General features: G+C 37.3%; 2 protein-coding genes across 2 annotated transcripts; both read left to right on the forward strand.

Annotated features, from left to right (window-relative positions):
* The first annotated feature begins 702 nt into the window (after positions 1-702).
* On the forward strand, positions 703-15115 carry LOC144436052 (vitellogenin-3-like). The gene is made up of 23 exons (XM_078124706.1): positions 703-819; positions 1773-1793; positions 2420-2565; positions 2744-2899; positions 3354-3533; positions 3903-3999; positions 4125-4389; positions 4672-5049; positions 5267-5432; positions 5617-5880; positions 6300-6494; positions 6774-7083; positions 7398-7678; positions 7997-8376; positions 8709-9069; positions 9390-10061; positions 10427-10699; positions 10929-11105; positions 11621-11909; positions 12253-12410; positions 12529-13386; positions 13899-14055; positions 14576-15115. The coding sequence occupies exons 1-23, from the start codon at positions 777-779 to the stop codon at positions 14860-14862; spliced, it is 6114 nt and encodes a 2037-aa protein (XP_077980832.1). The 5' UTR covers positions 703-776; the 3' UTR covers positions 14863-15115.
* A 2772-nt stretch (positions 15116-17887) lies between these two features.
* LOC144436928 (synaptonemal complex central element protein 2-like) lies at positions 17888-20089 on the forward strand. The gene is made up of 3 exons (XM_078125795.1): positions 17888-17979; positions 19147-19366; positions 19907-20089. The coding sequence occupies exons 1-3, from the start codon at positions 17888-17890 to the stop codon at positions 20087-20089; spliced, it is 495 nt and encodes a 164-aa protein (XP_077981921.1).
* The last annotated feature ends 1866 nt before the right edge of the window (positions 20090-21955 follow it).

Genomic DNA, 21955 nt, shown 5'->3' on the forward strand with positions numbered 1-21955 from the left:
CAAACTTTGAATCACCTAGTCCAGGAGTTTTATTAGCGTCTGCGAGGGGTTTTCTCTCTTTTTACGCTTTCACTGTGTCACATTTGTAAAAAAAAAAAAAAAAAAAATCCTTTCATCCCCTTTGAATTGTCAAATGCGTAACGTGACCGAAGATTAGAGATTCTTTAACGGTATGCAGTAGCATGTTTTTAACACAACATGCATATAAATATCTAACCATGTAAAGTATCCTGTAAAGTCGGTATGTGTGGTAACAAAAATATTATTTGAATAGTCCCCCCATTACGAGGACTGGGAACCTCGAAAACTGCTGAAATAAGCGCTTACCTCATATGCATACAACGATTGTTCAGAGTAGAGCAAACATGACGGGCCCTTTAACCTGTCAGAAAAGACACAAATTTTTCTCTTAATACTACTCATTATCGAGGTAAACAGCACAAAAATAATTATGCATACTTCGAAAAAGACATAACTAAGAATATCCATAATTCTAATAAGGTGTAAAACATTGCTGTACACTTTGTCTGGCTTCTGAAAACCATTTTCGAGCTACAAATCGGGACTGGGATAATATAATGAAGCTCCGATGGTCACCAATAACAGATTTTATTTTAGAAAGCTAGGGGGTCAAGAAACTTTGGTCAATATTCAATAGTTTGTTTATCATCATCGTTCCACCACAAATCAATGGCGAGAAGCGTCTGACTAAGAGTATAAATAGGCTAAGAATTCTACAGAGCGGCATATGCTGCCTTCAACGGATTGCAGTCAACATGAGAACCCTCGCTCTGTTTGTGTTGGGCGTCTTGCTCGTCCGTAAGTACAAACTTACGTTTTATCTTTCTCTTCTTGCTATTTGTATTCTAGCAGCAACCTTTTCTAACAGAAGTTTATATGCGAAATTAATTTTCTAAATTTTCCATGTCCATACTTTAAAAAGTGCAAAACAAACTTTTTAATAACTTTACTGTTTTCGCATCGTCTCTTGCACTTTAAATATAAGTTGCGCGCTTTATATCAATTTTTGCTTCCAATTAATTTATACCAGTGTTCGAAATATTTGTAAAACATCCTTAGAAGCTCTCAGCTTATCAACTGAATATGTTTATGTGTATTTGTTAAAATTATATTACTCATACCGAGAAGTTGATCTCGACTTTTTTCTTTTCTATTTTTTACGAACTTTGTACATTTATACGCGTCAAAATGTTTCCTCTTCTCCCCTTCCCCACATCACTGTGCGACTGCGTAACACTCAGTTTCCATCGCTTCTCGTGTTACACATACTATGTATCACGTTACTTCTGCTTGTTGACTCGAAGTGCGGAACTTATCAAAATGCCTCTTGAATAAACCTACAAAACTCCTCCGCGTGTTTTTTTTTCTTTTTTTTCACAATCAAAAATCGAAAAATATGTGGGCGAATAACGTACTGACTTCAAACTGTTTTTTAACTTTACGAAAGTCGATTGTATGCAAATATGTTGGTAAACAGCCAAAAAAAGTTGACGTACACAGGATAGGCAGCTTTTGAAAATGCATTTTTTTTTCTCGTCCTTTGTCCTGTGGAAGAATACATATTGAAGTCAGGATCAACAATAACGTTTTGCATATGACTGGAGTTGTATAAAGTGACGTCATTGTGAACAAATGAACATCGCGACCAATTATCCATTACTAGTTTTGTATGATTTGACAATCGCACATGCTATACCGATGGTAGGAAATCGTTTTTAAAATCGTTTCTTTTTCTGTTTTTCTTATTGCAGAAGCCGAAATTAGCCAAAGAGGTGAGTATTTTACTTTTTTTCCGAAGTTTTGGATAGATCGTCGAAAATCAAACCGAAACTTTTCCTAAAGTCACGTGACTGCTCATTTTGGCCAAACAAGTGTTTATTACCAGTGTTATATTGATATATATAGCTGTTGTCGAGCAGCACTCCGCACCTGTCACGAACTATCTTCAACGATTACCAGGGTTAAGCAATCAATTATACTGTGTTATACAGGGGTTATCATTGCCATGGCAACAATGACATGTGCCAGTGCGGAAACGTGTACGGTTGCCGTTCGACACATTGTGCCACAACACTGATTGGTTCAAAGTTCAACCTGTGATGACATCACCGTTCAAAGTACAGTTCCCACACCTGTCATGGTTTACGCTGGCTGTCTTACCGTTGCCATAGCGACCACCACATGACGATACATTCTCCCAGGTGATGGCAACGTCAATATCTGTATTCGGAATAAATATAGCTTGGCAAATTAACACAAATCTTATTGGAAGCAAAAAATTAATACTTTTCTTTTCCTTTTTTTTGGCCTCCCTCGTACGCACGCAAATTGACAATGTGTTCATTTCACAAACAAACATTTGACGATTTAATTTGTATGATATCTTTCAAAATATCAGGCTACGAAAGTGGACGTGAATATGTCTACGAATATGAAGGTCAGCTGCTGACTGGAGTGCCGAAGACAAGTCAAGAGTATTCTGGACTTAAGATCAAATGCAAGCCAATCTTGCAATTCAGATCAGACAACAAGGTTGTCATGCAGGTAAGCGACCTTGCTTGTACTATCAGTCCACGCAGCATAAATTTGCCTGAAATTTACATACAGACGATGTGGTGACAGAAACGCAACAAACCTAGCGAAGTGATTTGATCTGACTTGTCTCTTTTTTTAATTTTGTTGTTTAACGAGCGTGTAAAGATTTTTTTTATCGTTTCCACAGCTGGATGAAATCTCTCTGCACAGACTACAGAGAGAGGTCGAGGACCCTAAGACCCAGCAGCCCCTGGAGAAATTCCAAAGGATTACTGGTGAAGAGTCCGAAACCTTCCAGAGAGAACTCCGCAAACCAATCAGATTCACCTACAGACAGGGCAAGGTGTGTAACAAAAACTTAAAATTCCAACGTATCTGGCCGAAAAACCAACTGCGCAGGCGTGAATGAAATATACGTTTGCAGACGACATAAAGTTGACCGTAAACTTTGAGCCCGATTTAATATAGCTAATTTTTGTCGATTCAATTATCCAAGTTTATTTTTCTCTCTCTCCTGACAAATGTATTCATTAAGATTACTATGGTGTGTGATCGGCTGACAATGTCATATATTTGAGTGAGTGTAGTAGTATTGCGTCGATGTGTGCGCGAGTGTTACATTTATAAAAAAATTTTTTTAACTATTTCTGTTTTTCGATCTTAAACAAATACCACACGTAACAGAAAAAACGTTAGAAATTAATACCAGTAATCCAAATTACTATTTTGAACATTTTAAAACAATCTTGAAACATCAATTCAAAATGTTTAAATGTGCTTTTCTATTTTACTTTTAGATCACCGATTTGGAAACATCTCGTGATGACCCCACCTGGTCTGTAAACAGCAAGCGTGCTATCACTGATCTTCTGCAACTGAACCTTGATGAACGTGACTCCCTTGATGAAGACAGAAATATCAACCGTCATTCCGCCGAAGGCAGAACCGGCGAAGTCAAAATGCTCCGTGTTAAGGAGGTAGGCGATTTCACTGAACTTGATCTCATAATGAACACAAGGCAGCATTGGGCGCGAAAGTGATTCTTCTTAAATGTCGTCAAAGAAACACAAGTTTTTATTTCTTATCCTATCAAAAAACACGAGGGTTTATTTCTCGTCCTACTAAACACGAACTTACAATTGTATATTGTTTTGCTATGTTCAGAGTACCCCCTTCGATAGTCATCACAAAACGCATGACCCATATTTTTGACAAAATCATATTGGGTCAATTTGGGTCAAAAAAAATAAAATTTAAATATTATAAATGGCCGTTTTTCCATGCCATTATATTGATTTTCGAATTCTATCTAATTCCTAACCCAAATCCATTATTTGTATCAACAGGAAGGTATCTCCGGCAAATGCGAATCCGTCTACCAGATCAGATTCGACACAACTGACGTTAAAGTTATTGACAGACAAGCTAGCAGCAGTGAGCTTGGTAAGTCAACATTTCCAAAATAGTGGAATATTTAGGATAAAGGTTGCCATAGCTGTGTAATCTGCAAAAAAAAAAGATCCCAGGATTTTCTTTGGAGCTAACGCTTTCTTCTTCATGTTTTGTAGAACCCATGACTCTGATGAACATCACCAAAATTAGAAACCTTGAGAATTGCGATGACAGAAGAATGCACCAGAAATCCATCTTGTCTGGCATGATCATGAATCAAGAGAAGAGAGAACAAGAGCCACTGATTAAGTCACTCCGTGAAATCCGCTACAACGTCTCTGGAAACCAACAAGAATTCCTCATTGAATCTATCGTCTCCGAGGGTCAACACATCTTCACCCCATACAACGACAAAGTCAGCAACGTCGTCACATTTGTCAAGTAAGTTTAAATATTGAATTTTCCCAATGTAAAAATAAGATAACTTCATGGTAGCCTTATTTTGTCGAATACTGGTACAGTCATAAGCAGTTATTACTTTATGGACTTTTTTTTTTTTAAATAAATAATCACTTAAAATATCGTAATTTTTCTCGCATTTTGAGAAAATATTTCCTTTTATTTCTAGTGTTGTTACCATTACATGACTATATTGATAAAACGTTCATGTGCAACTATTGTGGTTTGCAGACACCCAATATTTTGAAATTTTAAATTTCACAGCCAAACCATGAGACTCACAAAAACCGACAGCATCAGAACTCAGATTGAGATGCCCCGTGATACCATAAAGGAACGCACCCTGAGATACGAATTCCCAGAGAAGAAGCAGCTGAGAGAGAAGACAATGGAACAGATCGAACAAGAACAGAGAATGACCCCTGAAGAGCTCAGAAGACAAAGGAAAGATGATGTCAAGGAACTGTTGAGAATGATCGTTGAGAGCTTCAAGTACGAAGTGGTCGGAGAGGAAATCCCAGCCCAATTTGTCCACATGGTCCAGAAACTGCGTGACTTGAACAAGGAAGATATCGAGGAAATTTATAACGAAGTTGTCAAGAGAGATCGTAGCCAGGAGACTAAAGATGAGGAAAGACAGAGGTAAATACAACAGTCATTTGTATCAGCTCATACTTTTAAAGACAGAATGATTTTATTACAAAACCATGTGTTGGAATTGTAGAATTTAAATTAATGCAGAATAATATGACCCTCTGTCTATTTTCGGGTTTAAGATTTGATGCCTTTTCATCACATCAATTATACTGTATTTAGTGAAACAAGTATTGATGATATATGCCTTTGATCTCATTCACAGGAAGCTGTTTATGGATGCCCTCCCATTGATCAACACCAGAGAATGCATTAAGTTCATCAAGGAAAAGATCCAAACACGTGAGATTGAAGGAGAATTCGCAAACCAGGTCTTGAACACTATTGCTCTGATCCACGACCCATCAATCCACACCCTTGATGACGTCTTGGTAAGTGCCGTAATATTGATGTAATAAATAGTGTTGCCCGAATAGTCAAATTCTGTATGATGGAAGTATTCAAAGTATAGAAGATGACAATCATTCTGCAAACATTGGTTTTAATTAAAATATTCTAGTTATGAACCTTGTGTTTGTTTGGCTTGTATTAACAACTTCTATTTCTTTTCTGTAGGAACTCTGCAAACACGAGAAAGTAGTAGAACAGAAGGAAGTCAGGAAGACCTGTTGGTTGAGCCTTGGTAGCATGGTCAACTCTGCCTTTGGCAAGGACAAGCACAGCAAGATCCAGATCCAACTCCGTGAAATCAAACAACAACTCACCGAAGAGAGATCCAAGGTGATGACAACTGAACGCCGTGAACGCATCCAGGAACTGGAACGCCGTTTGATTGAAGCCAGAGACAATGTCGAAGATGCCAAGAAACGCTACACCAAGGTAAAGCAGACTGAACTTTTGATATAATGCTGTTCGTTAATGTATGCCAAAACAACTAAAACTTACACAGAGTGTAATGTTTGTACAATATTAAAGATGACAGGAAAAGCTACACCAAGGTAAAATCCATCTTTAGAAGATTTTTGATAAACAAACATTTCTGTAATGTTAGCCAAAGAGCTTCAAACGTAATGGTGGGTCCTCAGTATCAAATATAGAACCACACTGACAATCTTTCTTATGCACGCCTCCATCTTCAAACTTCTTGAGATCTTTAATTCTACAATAAGTAAACATACTGGTATGAGATCAAAACGCATAAAATGAGTATGTTAAATATATCTGTAAAATGTGTAACTTTTATGGGAAGTGTTAAGCTTAAAGAAGACTAACTTTAGAACGATCTATGCATCTTCTAGAACTTGGTTGATGGAATCAAGCCCGATAAATCTCAGGAGGAACAAATTATGTGCCTTAGAGCCATTGGCAACTCTGCTCTTGTTGACACCATCCAAGAAGTACAATCAATCATTGACAGCGTACACACCAAAGACGAGATGAAGGTCCACGCTATCTATGCTCTTAGACGTATTGCTCCTCAGGTCCCATCCAAGGTAAGGCTTCAATTCTGATATGTTTTAGTTGTGCTCTGATAAATCAATTCCCAGTACGACCACTTTGTGTACCGAAGATCAGAACCTTTTAAGGGATAAAGTTTTAGGGCATTCAAAGACTAAATGAGTATCTTCACTTATATTAGCTATGAAATAACAAATAATTAAACATGCCTATATAACGCCAGGATCTTCAAAGTAATTATGACTTACCTTCAATAAAAAAGACTACTCGTACGAATGATGTCATATGTTTTAATACAATTCTTATATTTTCAGGTCCGTAACATTCTGTCCTCAGTCTACCACAACCAAGAGAACTCCCCCGAAATTCGTATTGCTTCCTACGTCGTCATCATGGATAGCAACGTCACCACTCCAATCATGCAGCTTTTCGCACAGAGTCTGCACAAGGAACGTAGCCAACAGGTTGGATCTTTCGTCTTCAGCCACTTGAAGACTCTGTCCAACTCTACCAACCCAATGGAGAAGAAGAAGGCCGAAGGTGCCAGATATGCCCTGCGTTTTGCCAAGCCAATCACCCCTGGTGCACAATACTCTAAGAACATGCAACTCGCCAAACAGATGGGTAAGTCAACTGATAGTTTTTGTTTCCAGTCCCCATTTGTCTTATTGAAGCCATATATATATATATATATATATATATATATATATATATATATATATATATATATATATATATATATATATATATATATATATATATATATATATATATATACATGTATAGTATTCGATAAGATAACGACAGGAGCTTATTCTTAAGTTTTCAACAATCGATGGTGAAAGCAACCTACAAATTATCATATGTTTAGATTATCAAGACAATTTTTTAATCCTTTGCTACAACTAACAAACTTCATTTACTTTTTTAAATTCCAGAGAACTTGGATATGGGTATTACCACTGAAATCAACACTATTGGATCTCCCAAATCTTTCCTGCCACGCTCTGCCAATGCCAAGGTCAGCGCTAACGTCCTAGGCTACAACATGCATGTCATGGAAACTGGTTTCCGTGCTGAGGGTCTGCAAACCATTGTTGAGAAGATCTTCGGACCAGAAGGATCTCTGTGGAGAAAGAACTCTATGCTGGACCTACTGAAGAGAAAGGCACGCTCTGTTTCAACTGTTGAGAAGGAAAAGAAATTATTGAAAGATAGTGTAAGTACCAAGTAGTATGAAGGGTTATTATTTTACATGTCTCATGAGAGAGAGAGAGAGAGAGAGAGAGAGAGAGAGAGAGAGAGAGAGAGAGAGAGAGAGAGAGAGAGAGAGAGAGAGAGAGAGAGAGAGAGAGAGAGAGAAAGACAGACAGACAGACAGACAGACAGACAGACAGACAGAGACAGAGAGGCAGAGACAGAGCGGCAGAGACAGATACAGAGTCATATATCTTTTTATCATGGTTGTGGTCAGTACATTGGATGTGTAAAACCGTTTCCTCTGTAGGTTGATGTCTCATCGTTTTTTTCACTATAGCTTCCAATTGAACCACGTAAACCAGAAGAACCCAAAGGATCCATGTACGTCAAAATTTTCGGAAACGAACTTCGTTTCTGGACCTTCGACAAGGACACCGTCAAATCTATCCTTGAGGAAGGAACCGTCAGCATCAAAGACATCGAAGAGAAACTGAAGGAAAAGAGATCCGTTGAATTGCAGAAGGTCATCATGTTGGCCGATATCACCCAACAAATCCCAACTGAACTTGGTCTCCCACTCCAAGTCAACGTAACCTCTGCTGCTTTGGTCAACATGAAGGTTGAGGGCCGTGGACGTGTTGAACCAGCTCTTTTTGAAAGCGAACGTCGTGGAGAGAAACCATCAGCTATCATTGCTGAAGTTGATGTACTTAGCAAGTATGTTGTATTGATTATATTACACATTTCCCCACAATAAATCGCACACATTAATGGATTTTTAGAATACATAAACAACATACCAATCAGAGAATGTAGAGTCGCTAGATCAGAAGCCAGTGACAAGTAGCTGGGCTTTTTAAGTACATACCATAAGTTAGATCTTTGAAAGGAATTGATTCATTCAAAAATCTTCCCTTTTTGATTGTTGGTTATGCAATAATATTTAAGATATTACAGAGTCCATGTAAGTGTCAAAAAACACAGATGGATTATGTCATATGAAGAATAGGAACGAAGGCTGCTAACTTCTAATTTTTTCTTCTTCGCAGAATCGCTCTCAACATTGAAGGTAAAGTTGGTGTTGATGCCCATGTCCTTAGATGTGGTGTAGGTCTCAATACTACCGTCAACTCCACCATCCCATTCAACAGCCAAGTTCACTTTGACCTGAAGAACAGGAAGTACGAAACTCTCTTCAAGACCCTTGAAACTGAACGCGAAATCGTCAATGTCAAGAGCAAACCATACACCTTCTGTGTAACCAAGGAGTACAAACCAATCGAACAGAGGGAGGAAGACTTGTGGGATACCCTCTGGGAAATCTATGATTCCTCAACAGCTACCAAGACCGTCGAAAGGAGACATGATAGAGTTATCATGGGAAAATTGATCCACAAACAACCAATCACGGTAAGTACTATTTACATAATTTTTCACATGTTCGCAGAGACTTTTTACTCTGAAGATGCGTTTCATGTTATTCAAAGTGAAATTTGTTCCACAGGTAGAATTTATCACTGAATTGTTTTAAAACCACATTTACTTCGAATGTTATAACATTATGGATGTCATCCTAGCTAATTTACCAAACTTGTAGTTAGTCATTAGGACCAGACATCTGTGTCACATTGTGTGTACCATAAATAACAAAATATATTAAGTAATAAGTGTTTTATACATATGTATACAATAGAATATATCACTTATTGCGATTTTTTTTTAAATCTCAGAAACAATGGAGATATGGAAAGGAAGAATTTGGCATTGAAACTGAGATCTCCACAAAGTACATGTCCCGCAAAAATGTACCTGAAGCCCCAATGCACCCACTCTGTGGTCCAGTTGAGATGAATATTACTCTCAGACCTGGAAACAGACGCCCACAAGAAATCGAAGTTGAACTCAGTCTGCAAGATGTTGATGCCAAGGAATCCGAGGAGCACTTTGAACGCCACAACAAACGTCAATCAATCAGCATTGATGAGAGCCGTTCCCAGTCAAGATCTAGAAGCTCTGAGGAAAGCAAGGAAGAAAATACTGACAGGTGGGACATTACAAAGGATAGCTGGGAGTGGAAGAGTGCCAGCTTTGAAAGTGAGACCAAGAGCCGCGAGCAGAGAAGAAGCCAGAGCTCCGAAAGCAGCGAGCGCCCTGTCAAGAGCCATCACAGAAGCCAGACCCAGGGAAGAAACCAAGAACATAGAGATATCGAACAGCGTCTGAATGAAATCGTCCGCGTGAAGAAAGTCATTCTTAGAGTCACCGCAAGACGTGATAACACAGAAGAAAATCGCCAGATGATTGCCGAACTTCACCTTGACACCAAAGACAAGCAATACAAAGGATTTCACCTTGAGTTGATGCGTTCTCCAATCAAGGACCAGGAACAGAAACCATGGAAGGTAAACTTGATCAAAATACAATGTCTTCTGCAAAAGATCACTTTCTTAGACAAACGTCATCGTATACTATTATATTTGTATTTAATTTCAAATCAAACTTAAGGCAGGCAACCTTAGTTTTATTTAAATCATGAAAGTTATATAAAATGACACATTTATAAGGAATGGTGTATTTTCAGTAACTCATATCCAAAATGTTCATTTCCATTTATGCAAAAGACCATTTTCTTAATCCAACAACTTAATTCAAACCACCTCAGTTATATTCAAAAAATGAACTTAACACACACACACAAACACACCAGTTCTGGTATATGAGTTGTACTTCATGTCGATAAGTGTTATTTGTATGTGTTTTTGGTTAGATGTGCATGCAAGGTGAGGCTGAATACCCAAGAGAGGAAATCGACACTGTTCAGAAACTTGCAAAATACTTGGAAGACAACAAAAAAGAAAGAACTTCTTTCGAGGAGGATTACTCTTATTTTGGTCGGCCAGCCAGCAACCCAAGGTCAAACCCAAGTAGACCAAATGAACCAAGGGAAGACATGAAACAAGGTGATCAGAAGCAGATCCGTGCTAAACTGACTGTCCAGTGGGGCGAAAGCTGTGAAAACGATAAGAAAGTAGAGATCAAGGTATGTTATGATAAACATGAGTAAACATATGATTATGAAGTATGTTAGTGTTGGAACAAATGTTTGTTTAAAAGAAAATTTTAGAAAACTACCCAAGAGGATACACCAAGTAACCCAAGGAATGAAATTACTGATTCAGAGATTATGTTCCTAAAAGTGCATTTTCAGTTAAATTTGGGTATGTTTTTTCTGCTACCTTCCTAACTTCATGCTTCCTTTCGATTTATAGACTCGCATTGAAAAGACCAAAGAACAAGTCAGAGAGGAAAGAGAACAGAACACACCAGAATATAAACAATGCGAAGAGGACAGGAGAAACCACAAACCTTACTCTAGAGCCTGCAATGACCTCATAAAGAAACTGACCGAACTCCGCAAGGTCGACATTGAAATCACCCACGAGAAGGTACGTTAACATTTTTTCACCCAAACTATCATTACGGAGAGCGCCCTCAACAATTGATATTCCATTGCTAGTAAAGTATACATTAGAATTCAAGAAAACCTGAAACCTAGCTCTATCATAGTTCATAGTGAGGGCTTGCCCGAACTCGGATGTTCCATCCTCGACAGTAATGTTCGGTCTTGTGTCGTATTCTATCGGAAGTCTAGAAGCTAGACTAGTCCATCCCATGCATTATACAGATCCGGGGGGGGGGGGCACAACAATAACCCACCCTACTTCAGTGAAGACAATTGCAGAGTAAAATCATTAACAAGCATCTGCTCCACATACACACTTTCTCTAAAGTACTAAATAAAGAGAACAATAACTTATAAATAGTCGATTGAGTGACAGGTTTGTTGAGAATTTAAAAAATAATCGCGTCGTTGCACCACTTTAGACGAAATGCCCTGACCAGAAACAATTCTCTCTTTTTTTGGCCTTATAATAATGTGAACTGTGTCATTTTCTTGTAGCTGACCAAAATAGAAAAGAGCCTGTACTCCAAGACCATGCTGATGGCCCAGTACTATTTATGGGATAACCTGAGAATTGACAACGTTGAAATTGACAACCCCTACCACAAGGTTCTCATCACTGCCGAACTTAGCGAGAACCAACAAGAAGCCAACGTCACTGTCAACCACCCATTCGAGAACCTCAAGTTCGAGAGAGTCCGTCTGCCAACGAAGGTTCAGCCAATGTCCACCAGAAAGACAATGGTCGAACAATACATGAACTATTTCATGACTGAACAATACACACGTGAGTAATTTAACAGAAGACCCCATGTATTCTCTCCATCATTTTAACCCTCAATACATCATGAAGGGACATTTGGTTTGTAGAAACTGCATCTAAACATACATTTTAATGAATTCTTTTCTGTATATGTAAATGATGTGCCAACTCTTAAAACTGTATTTGATTTTTAATGGGCTATTATATTATCGACAAAATAACCTCATACGTAGAAATATAAACACACACACACACACACACACACACACACACACAGACACACATTCACCTACACATAGAAAGTCATGAAGAACATAGATTTATATGTTCTTCAAAGGGTTTTAATCGATTTTTTCCTCTTATCCAGCATTCTGCAAGATTCGTGGTAATGAGATCAGAACTTTTGACAACGTCACCTACAAGTATGACCTCACAAAGTGTGAACACTATTTGGCCAAGGACTGTTCAGAAGAGGAACGTTTCTCTGTCCTTACCGCCAAGAAGCACCACGACTCAGACAAGAAGGTAAATAAAAGTCTGGTTTTAAACAAGTCAAATTTATTACATTTTTTTATCAGTAGTCAAAGTCACTTGGGGAAAACAACAACATAAAATTGATTCCTTGTATACACTGTATTTACAGATCACAAAGATTTTCGTTGAGGACAAGAAGGTTGAACTGATCCCAGAAGATGACAAAGAAGATATGCTCGTCCGTTTAGACAGTGTACCACAAGAACTTAAAGTGAGCGAGAAGATGACCATCCGTAAGAATGGAGAAGTTAGAGTCCAACCACTTGAAGACAGACAGCAACAGCGCCGTGTTGAGAGCATCACCCGCCGAAAGATGTCATCAGAATACATGTCATCTAACAGACAAACTGACCGTGAAGAATGCGAACAACTGAGATCCCGTAGAGACAGATATGATGAGCTTACCTTTGAAGAAGAACAAAGACTCTTGCAGTGTGAAAGAAGAAGTTCTAGCATGTCCTCAAGCTCAGAAAGTAGCGAGAAGTCCGAAGTCAGCCGTCAAGAATGCGAAGAAATCCGCCGCCTCACAGAACAGGGTGTAGCACTGACCCGCGAAGAAAGAGATAAACTCCGCAGATGTGAAAGTAAGATGTCTTCCAGTGAATGCGACGAACTCAAACAACGCATCATAAATGGTGAGCGCTTGAACAGCCAAGAAACCGACAACTTCAGTAGATGCAAGAGCCAGCGCAGAAGCAGCGAAAGTGTGAGCCGTGAAACCTACACCAACGACAGATACAGGTCCACTGAAATCAGCAGAGCAGAAGAACGCCACTGGAATAGCTTTGAACGCCTCCTGAACCAAGAAATCTCCCGTAGCCAGGAAGTTGACAGCCGTGAACAGGAAGAAGATAGAACCAACCCCATTGAAATCATTGTCATCCGTCACCACGACAATCGCATGGAAGTTATTGCTCCCAAGTTTGGTCTGAAGATTAAGACCGATGGTATCAACACTAAAGTTGAGGTGAGTACATTTTCTACTAGTCTCATCCAGTGTCGAGATCATGACAAGAAAATTATCAATTTTGTAAACTTTATCTTCACTTGAGATCCGGCACAATCGTGGTATGCACTTCAGCAGTAACAGCCTTCGAACTTTTACTGAAACTTTGTTCCCCGAACTATTCTCTAAGTTACTGAAATCAAGAAGAATAGTTTTGAATACAGAACAAATGAATCCAACAATTTATCAATATAGAAAATGGCCGTTACTCACTGTGTTAACGCTGTGGGGCAAATAGATTGACAATTGACAAAAATCTGAAGATATAAGATTCAGAATTCTGTGATTTCAAAGGGACCAGAATCAAATTTTCGTATGACAAAATTTTTGGTGATCAAGGTACTTGGATTTTCAAATAAATAGCATGTTGGTCTCAAAGTGCAGTCTTTCTTACCATTACTAAAGTCAGTGGTAAAATGTTATGTCTTTGGTCAAGAATCAAACTATATTATATCTGTTCCCTTTCGTTTCAGATGTCCCAGTTCTACCGTAGCAAACAATGTGGTCTGTGCGGAAACTTCGACGGTGAAAAGGAAAACGAGTTTGAAGGCCCCAATAGAGAAGTCTACAGAGATGCCCAACAATTCGGTCTTAGTTACCAGATTCCCAGTTCCAAGTGTGCTGAGAGAGGTAAGGTCTTCAATCAAAATATTACATTTATGTTGGCAAATGTCACATTTTAGGAATAAGGTTACAAAAAAACTCTTTAATCTGTACATTTGAAAAAAGAGGGAAAAATCCAACTATGGCGATGCTATATCTGAAAACTGCTATGTAAAAGTGCCACCAATGCGCATTTGGACAACGAACAGCAGGAATATATATATATATATATACATTTCGAATTATAATAGTTTGCTAAATATCGGTAACAGTAGTGCATTTGTTATATTTCTTATTAGGGAAAAATGTTTCATTCAAAATGAAATCAAAATCAAAATCAAATAAAAAATTATATTATCACGGAATTGACTATCACACTGTAAAATATGTATCGACACATTATTTGTTTTCCTATTCTTTTTTGGGTGCTTTAATATGTTACCATCTTATTTTCGAACTCTTGTTATGTTTTCAATAGGCTACATGTATCCATGTCAGTTATAGAAAAACTTTGTTCTAACAGTTGCCTATTTAATCTCAATTACAGCTGCATGTATCCCACGTATGAGGAACGTAATTGTCCACAAGGTAATAGACCGTGTAGACATGACTTGTTTCTCCAAGACACCAGTATCCCAGTGTATCACCGATGAAGGATGCAGACCAGAGGAAACCAGACAAGAATCCTTGGATTACCACTGCGTAGAAACTGACCAACAATCAACCAGAGATCTCGTTGCACTCGGCAAGACTGGAGTCATCAACAAGGTGACAAGAAAGAGGACCACCTTCTCAGAAGTCGCAGATGTCCACAGAAGCTGTAGAGCATTTTAAATGACATTCTAAAACAACGTGGACTGACACCCGAAAAAAACTTAAAATTTACCCTCAAGAAATGCACAATGTAACATATCCTACAAGTTGACTTTCAAAAAATACTTCTAGTATGTTTTGATTTTTATTTCCTTTTTCTTTTTCGTTTCTCAATTTATGTCAAACAAAGTTTGAGATTATATTTTGGTTTTGCAGGGTTTTGATGTCATTGTGTAGATTTCTAGTTTTGAACGCATACACAATAAAAACAACATAGACTTTTGCAAATCTATAAAGTGAGTGTAATCTATTTGATGATGATGGTGATGATGATGATGATGATGATGATGATGATAATGATGATGATGATGATGATGATGATGATGATGATGGTGGTGGTGGTGGTGGTGGTGGTGGTGATGGTGTTGTTGTTGTTGTTGGTGGTGGTAATAACAATGGGCCCTCCCCTCGCATTATGTCCCTCCCTACCCCCCCCCCTTTCTCTCTCTCTCTCTCTCTCTCTCTCTCTCTCTCTCTCTCTCTCTCTCTCTCTCTCTCTCTCTCTCTCTCTCTCTCTCTCTCTCTCTCTCTCTCTCTCTCTTAATTTAATATAATTCTATCTGAAATATACACGTTTCGGAAGGGGGTTTATGGAATAAAATCTCAACACAAGCTCTTTTCTTCCCACAAATTCGCCATGACTTCCCATAAGGCAACCACAACAACGAGACAAATTACAACTTCGGCCCTAGGCCATCTATCTACGTTTGAGGGGGAAATTTCAAGCCCCACTCACCGGAAATCCCTGCAGTTTCAAATGTACACTCGCTACTATTGTTGAGTGTACATTTGAAACTTTTCAGGGACTTCACTTTATTCGTTGGTTGGTTGTGGATAGATTGCACATTTGTGATTGTGATACCGCAATCTAAAGAATGAACGGTATAAACACCACAGGGGCACGTATTATTGCTTAGATTGCCGTTTTCTTAGGAAAATATCGTACGAATTCTGCTGCTACAAACGTATCAATCTCTATACTATACTAGTAGAAATACATGGTAGAGATCATGGGTAGAGATACGTCCATCGCTTTACAAAGCGCCCTCTAGCAGTGCAGTCCACAATTATACTTTCAGCCAATCAAATCCGGCGTTAGTAATCATCCACAACCTTTCTGCAGTTTGGACAAGGTGAGTGTGTTTCGCGAATTGGAAATTAATCACAATTTTGTGAAAATTTTGAGCAAGAGGAGCAGAAAATACATACCTGCGACCATGGAAGATGTATTATCGTCAATATTTATCAAAATGTATTACATATTTGAAGAAAATGACGAAATTACATACATTGAATGATGCGACACTGTTCTGAGTGTTCACAGGATATGACGTACACAAGATGTACGAACTAGTTTAGGGTGTAAGCTTATAGGAAATTTTCGCTAAATTTCACATTTTTCCCCCGAGGCAATATTTTTCTTGTCATTCATTCATTCCTTCCTTCATTACTTTATGTCTATTTATAGACTTTCAGACTGATACTGAGTGCGCCCGCGCCCGCCTAGTCTGCCAAGTGCCAATGGCAATATTTTGTTTGTTTTGACGTTGTTACATTTCCCGTGAGTCTTGTCAGGTTTTACAGCGATTACAAACACTCCTCGTCATTACATTAAAAAGAGTTTGAAGCTTCGAAAATCTTCAAATTAAAGCCCTTAAAATGTAAGATGCATCTGAAGTCTAATAGAAATAGAATAGCCGCTATCAGTGTGGCCAAATTTTGTTGTTGTGAATTAGTGAGTCAAAATGAGAAAACTGGCATTTCTTATAAGAGTCAACACATACATATGATAATGAAAGATAGGGAACACCAAATTTGGTGCATCACTAGAAATTGTGTGCACCAGTGGCATGTCAAATTGGCTTAAGAGGGCCGAGGGCAACATAGGCAACATTGAACAGGGAAAAAAAACATTGTTACAAATGTCAATGTATTGCAAGTCGACAGTCATCGACTTTGACCCTGTTGTGTTAATACCAGCACTTAATTTGTTGTAGAGGTAACCATAAGCATGAATTCATATTTCAAGAATTGTAAATTTGGTGAAATTTTTTTTTATTGAAAGTGGCCATATGGATGTGCATTTTGGATTTTTTATTTATAGAAAACAATTTTAACATGGCGTCCTACTTAAAAATCATTATAATATCAAACAACATATGCCTTTAAGTCTGTGTTTGTAACTCAATAAATTGCAAAAAGTTTAATAAATGTGTGAAGTCTTTGTTATTGTACATACAATAACAACCTTTTACACATTTTTTAAAGCTTTTGTTCACAGGCTCTGTTTAATATATAACCATGCAGAAACCAATAAGATAGCAAGATTGCAATTTCTTGCTACAGTTCGTCTACTGTAACTAGATGCAGACATCTGGGTGTCAATGTTTTGAGATCAACATTTGATGTATACAGTATGGCATGTCAGTTCATTTCATTACGACAAAACATTACAATAAACTGTATTACTATTAATTCTATTTTCGGTACCTTAATAGCATTTTACACCAAGCAAGAGGGTGAAGATAAAACAAGAGGGTTGATTTATTTTCATATGTGCCTATATATATTTTCATATAGTAATGCATGAGAAGTGCATGGAGTGGAAGTTATGATGTCAACCAAGAAATCAAATGTTCATTAATTTTATGATGTGCCATGGCAGTAATAATATTCTGTTTCAAGTACTCAGAGTCTTGCTATCTTAAAATGTAGAATGTACAGTTTCTTATTACTGTCTGTGTGGTTGTAGCAAACAGAGCCAGTGAACACTAACAGGAAATGGGTGGTATATATAAATAAAATATACAAATAAAAATGAAATGAAATAAACAAGTACAGAAATGGTGATAAATGTTCATTTATTACAGGAAATGAAACACTATGAAATATAAAATTCATCTTAGTAGTGTTTCTGTCATAAAATATTTTACTTTTCAGATTACTTTGAAATACTGAAAGCTGTATCCTGAGTACTATTGTTAACATGGAGAACACAAACAGTGTGTGCAGTTTGAATAACTTTGGAGATCAGACTATGCTGCAAGAACCAGAACGTCCTGACGTTGTTGAACAAAGGTAAAAAAACACATAGCTTAAACATAATTTCATGTACATGTAATAATCAAGAGTGTATGCACACTTTGCCTGTGAAGCAAACAATGAATTATGGAAAATACCATATTTCACAGTTTCATCTTTTTCTATACTTGTTTTTATAATACAAGTTTGGACTTTACAGAAGTTTATGGCATAGATATTACAGGATCCTTCCTGAATCCATCCTGACCCATTCCTAAAAAGTATATTTAAAAAATATACATATTATGACATAATGAAGTGTCACACAGGTCATTTGGTTTTCAAAGGTTTTAAAACTCTTCCATTGGGTGTGTCATGCTGAATGCAAAAGTAAACAAAGTTATTTTGACAACAATTCTTTTTTTCAATTTTCCATAAATGTCAGACATGAAATAAAAATGATTGATTGAAACAATAAAAGAATAAGGTCAGATGTATTAACTACAATCCATAGAATTACTTCAAGGGTCAGGAGGCATTCTGGACAGAACGCATTCACACATTAGGTAGGATGAAGTCAGGATGGTTTCAGGAAACCTCCAAGAGGTTTCCTAAGTTAGGATAGTTTCAGAACAGGTCAGGATGTAGTTGCATCTACATGGGCCCTAAACTGCCCTAAACCCTTACTCAGGTAAGATTTTTCATGCTGTATAGATGGGGCCATTGACAGGAAATGCCTACTGTGGAATATCTAATTATCACTGAATTATATTTCTGCTGACTTGGTAAAGTGATATTTTGCTTGGGGCATGACTTCCTTTTTGCACTGACGTCTTTCTGCTTGACTGTCTGTTTCATTACTGTGGAGTTAGCTTACTGAAATGACTGAATCATTCTTAAGCAACAAGACAGTAAAGTGGTGTAAAGTGATGCTGTTTTCATTTACACTCTTGATCTTGTAATTGTCAATCAAGTTGGCAAGGAATTTGATTTATATGATAATTGTGTATTCAATTTTTACACTTTTAATGTTTGAACTGCAGACTATAGCATAGAGATAGCAGCACAACTAAGTTCAACAACAGAACTGAGGTCAAATTGGTCAATATTCATGTGTAGTTGACAGCCTGTAATACTTTGGAATAAGTTTTCATGACAGAAAGAGCTGAAATAAATTCCTTGCATAAATAAAGTATTCAGCGGTATGTCTGTATTACATTTCAGTAATCCAATTGAATCAGCAGCACTACCAGATAATGAAATGTCTGGGCTTGGTCATGTGCATGGTTCAAACACTACTGGTACTAGTCAAGCCATGGCATACCCAGTTACTAGTAGGGAGATGCTACAAACTGCTGCACAGACCCTGATAGAAGACATTAATGCTAAGAGAAAGAGAGATACAACACTGTTGACAGATTTCAAGAAAAATATAGAAATGCAGGTATGTGTCAACTGAAATAATTCTTAAATGCAGGAGTTTTACCAAAAAATGGTGGTAAGAAACTAGCTAGACTGAGAGATCAGCTGTTGTAAGCACTGTTATTCACCCCTAAGGGAAGGGATGAGGATGGCGATGAATTTTACAGGAACTTGCTAGGAACTTTTCTAGGAACTTGCTAACTTATGTAAAAAAATAAAGTATACAACTTTTGCGCATTCTCACTGTATTTTCACTCATACTTGTCATGTTTCATAAATTATGCTGCATTTCCATTTGCTTTGATTGTAAATGTGCAGCCACAGAGAATACCACAAGCAGTCATACAAATTCTCCAAACATGGCACACTGGCACTCACTCATGTAGTCCAATATCATGGAGTTCTGTTGGCATAGTAGTGTTTTGTCACATAAAGCATTATTAAGAAGTTATACATTTGATTAGATAGGACAGAAAATCTGCAAAACCATATAATATTCTGTTTTCAATGTAAATTCATGAATGTCCATTCCTGAGTCACACAATATGTCTGTATTCAACAGGTATCTAATTCATGTGGTGTACTGGAGCAAACATTGTACCAGACCTACCAACACAATGGAACAGTCATACAAGAGAAGCTTCAGGAATTGTTTGCTATTTTGGACAGAATTGCTACGTTGGAGGCTGAACTTGATGAATTCAAGCATGCCCTGGGACTACTGTATAAAGATATTTCAGTCTGAAATCTGAAAGTTAAGCTGTGTTCCAATATCTTGGTTAAAAATACAAAATATGTGACTTACCTAATATGTATATTTGAAGTCAGATTAGTACTTGATCAATAAAAGTTGCAATGTGAAAAGAATGCCGCTTGGCAATAAGGAACTTGCAATCCAGACTGAGCACGCTCAGATGCAAACAAAGGACAGTGGGATTATCTGTGGTTATCGTAGTACTTAATCTGGAGCTACCGATAAAAAACCCTCACACAATGATCAGGGTAACTATGCATTGATTATTTGTGGTTACAAACAATGTCACAGCATATTGTTTACAATACCAATTTATTAGTATTTATTATTACATGTGGTATAATTATATTATTCCCCAATATTTCTCTTCATTCGGCTTTATTAAGGCTATTCCCCTTATTTGAATATATGTATATGAGCTGTCCTTTGGGGTGCGTTTTCTAGTCCTTTGGTCTAAAATGGGGTCTGTTTTTTCAAGCTGAAGAGTTAAACATGGGGTCCACTTTGCATTATTTTCGATTTTGCTTGGTCTAAAATGAGGTCCATTGTCCTTTACCAAACCATACCTGCCATTAATTGCCCCAAAGTTTTGCCTCCTCAGGAAAATATATTTTGTCTAAACTTTCAGCTTTTAAAAATCTGTAATGGTCTAAAATGGGGTATTGGTTTTTGGTCAAAGTGGGTCTAAAATGGGATCTGGGTTTTCCAGCACTGGCCACACACCCCTACCAGAGCTGGCCAGTGGTAGCACCCCCTGGCCCATAAGCTAAGTAAATGAGTGATTAAAGGAGAGTCCACAACAATGAATGTTTCAGTCTAGCTCTCTCCCTTCTCATCTCACAGTCTCTCTGAATGTCTACTTTTAGGGAAAAAATGAGAGAAAGAAAGGTTTGATAGATAAAGATTTTATTGTCACTATGAATAATTTTTATTTACAATTTCCGTATACTTTATCAGAATTTTCAAATTTTCTCTAAATATATTCTCAAAAAAGAAAACAATCACTACAATACGAATACTACAAAATGACAACGATATCCACAAATACTAATGCCCAAATTCTCTTGTAGACATGCATTTTATCAGCAGTAATAATACTTGAAATATATAAAATATAATTTTAAAAAATAAACAAAACATGCATGTTTTGACTAAATAGCACCCCCTAGTGGTACAAAATGGAAAATGACCCAAATTTAGCATTTTCTTCTTGACTAAAACATCTAGACATTTATTGAAGTTGGATATTTAAACACAGACAGTAGATTTTAAAATATTACATGCATTACTTTATACTGTAATGATTTTTTCACTGGAAGCCCAAGACAGTAATGCAGTTCACCTATGATGATATCTCACTCATCATTCATGTAGAGAATACACCTCAGAAATAAACTGTTTAAACTTTCGCCGTCAATTTGTTCACAAAAACTACAATCTTTTCTAGTATTCAATGTTAAAATTGATTTAAAAAAATTAAGGGTTGCTGCACAAATTTTTTAAACAGAGGTCAAAATGACATCAAAATGTAGTCATTTTAACGTCCAAATGGCTACCAAATACTGTATTAACTTAAAAGAAGTATATCAAAATAAACAATTGATGGTTTCCTTGAAAGCAAGATGATGAACCCCAAAATTTATTTGTTATTTCAAAATGACCAGGGACAAGCTTTCATATGGAAAAGTTTGGCAAGATTTAAGAACTCTGAATTTCTGAGTAATTTGTACCTGAGGCACATTCAACGTTATATATCAGTTCACTATTTCAATTACAAAGATCGGGTAGAACCAACCCAAGAAACCTGAATTCTTTATGTACATTGTATAAAGGTATTGGTACATTTATTGCACAGTG

The sequence above is a fragment of the Glandiceps talaboti genome, chromosome 6, assembly GCF_964340395.1.
Source record: "Glandiceps talaboti chromosome 6, keGlaTala1.1, whole genome shotgun sequence".
NCBI lineage: Eukaryota > Metazoa > Hemichordata > Enteropneusta > Spengelidae > Glandiceps > Glandiceps talaboti.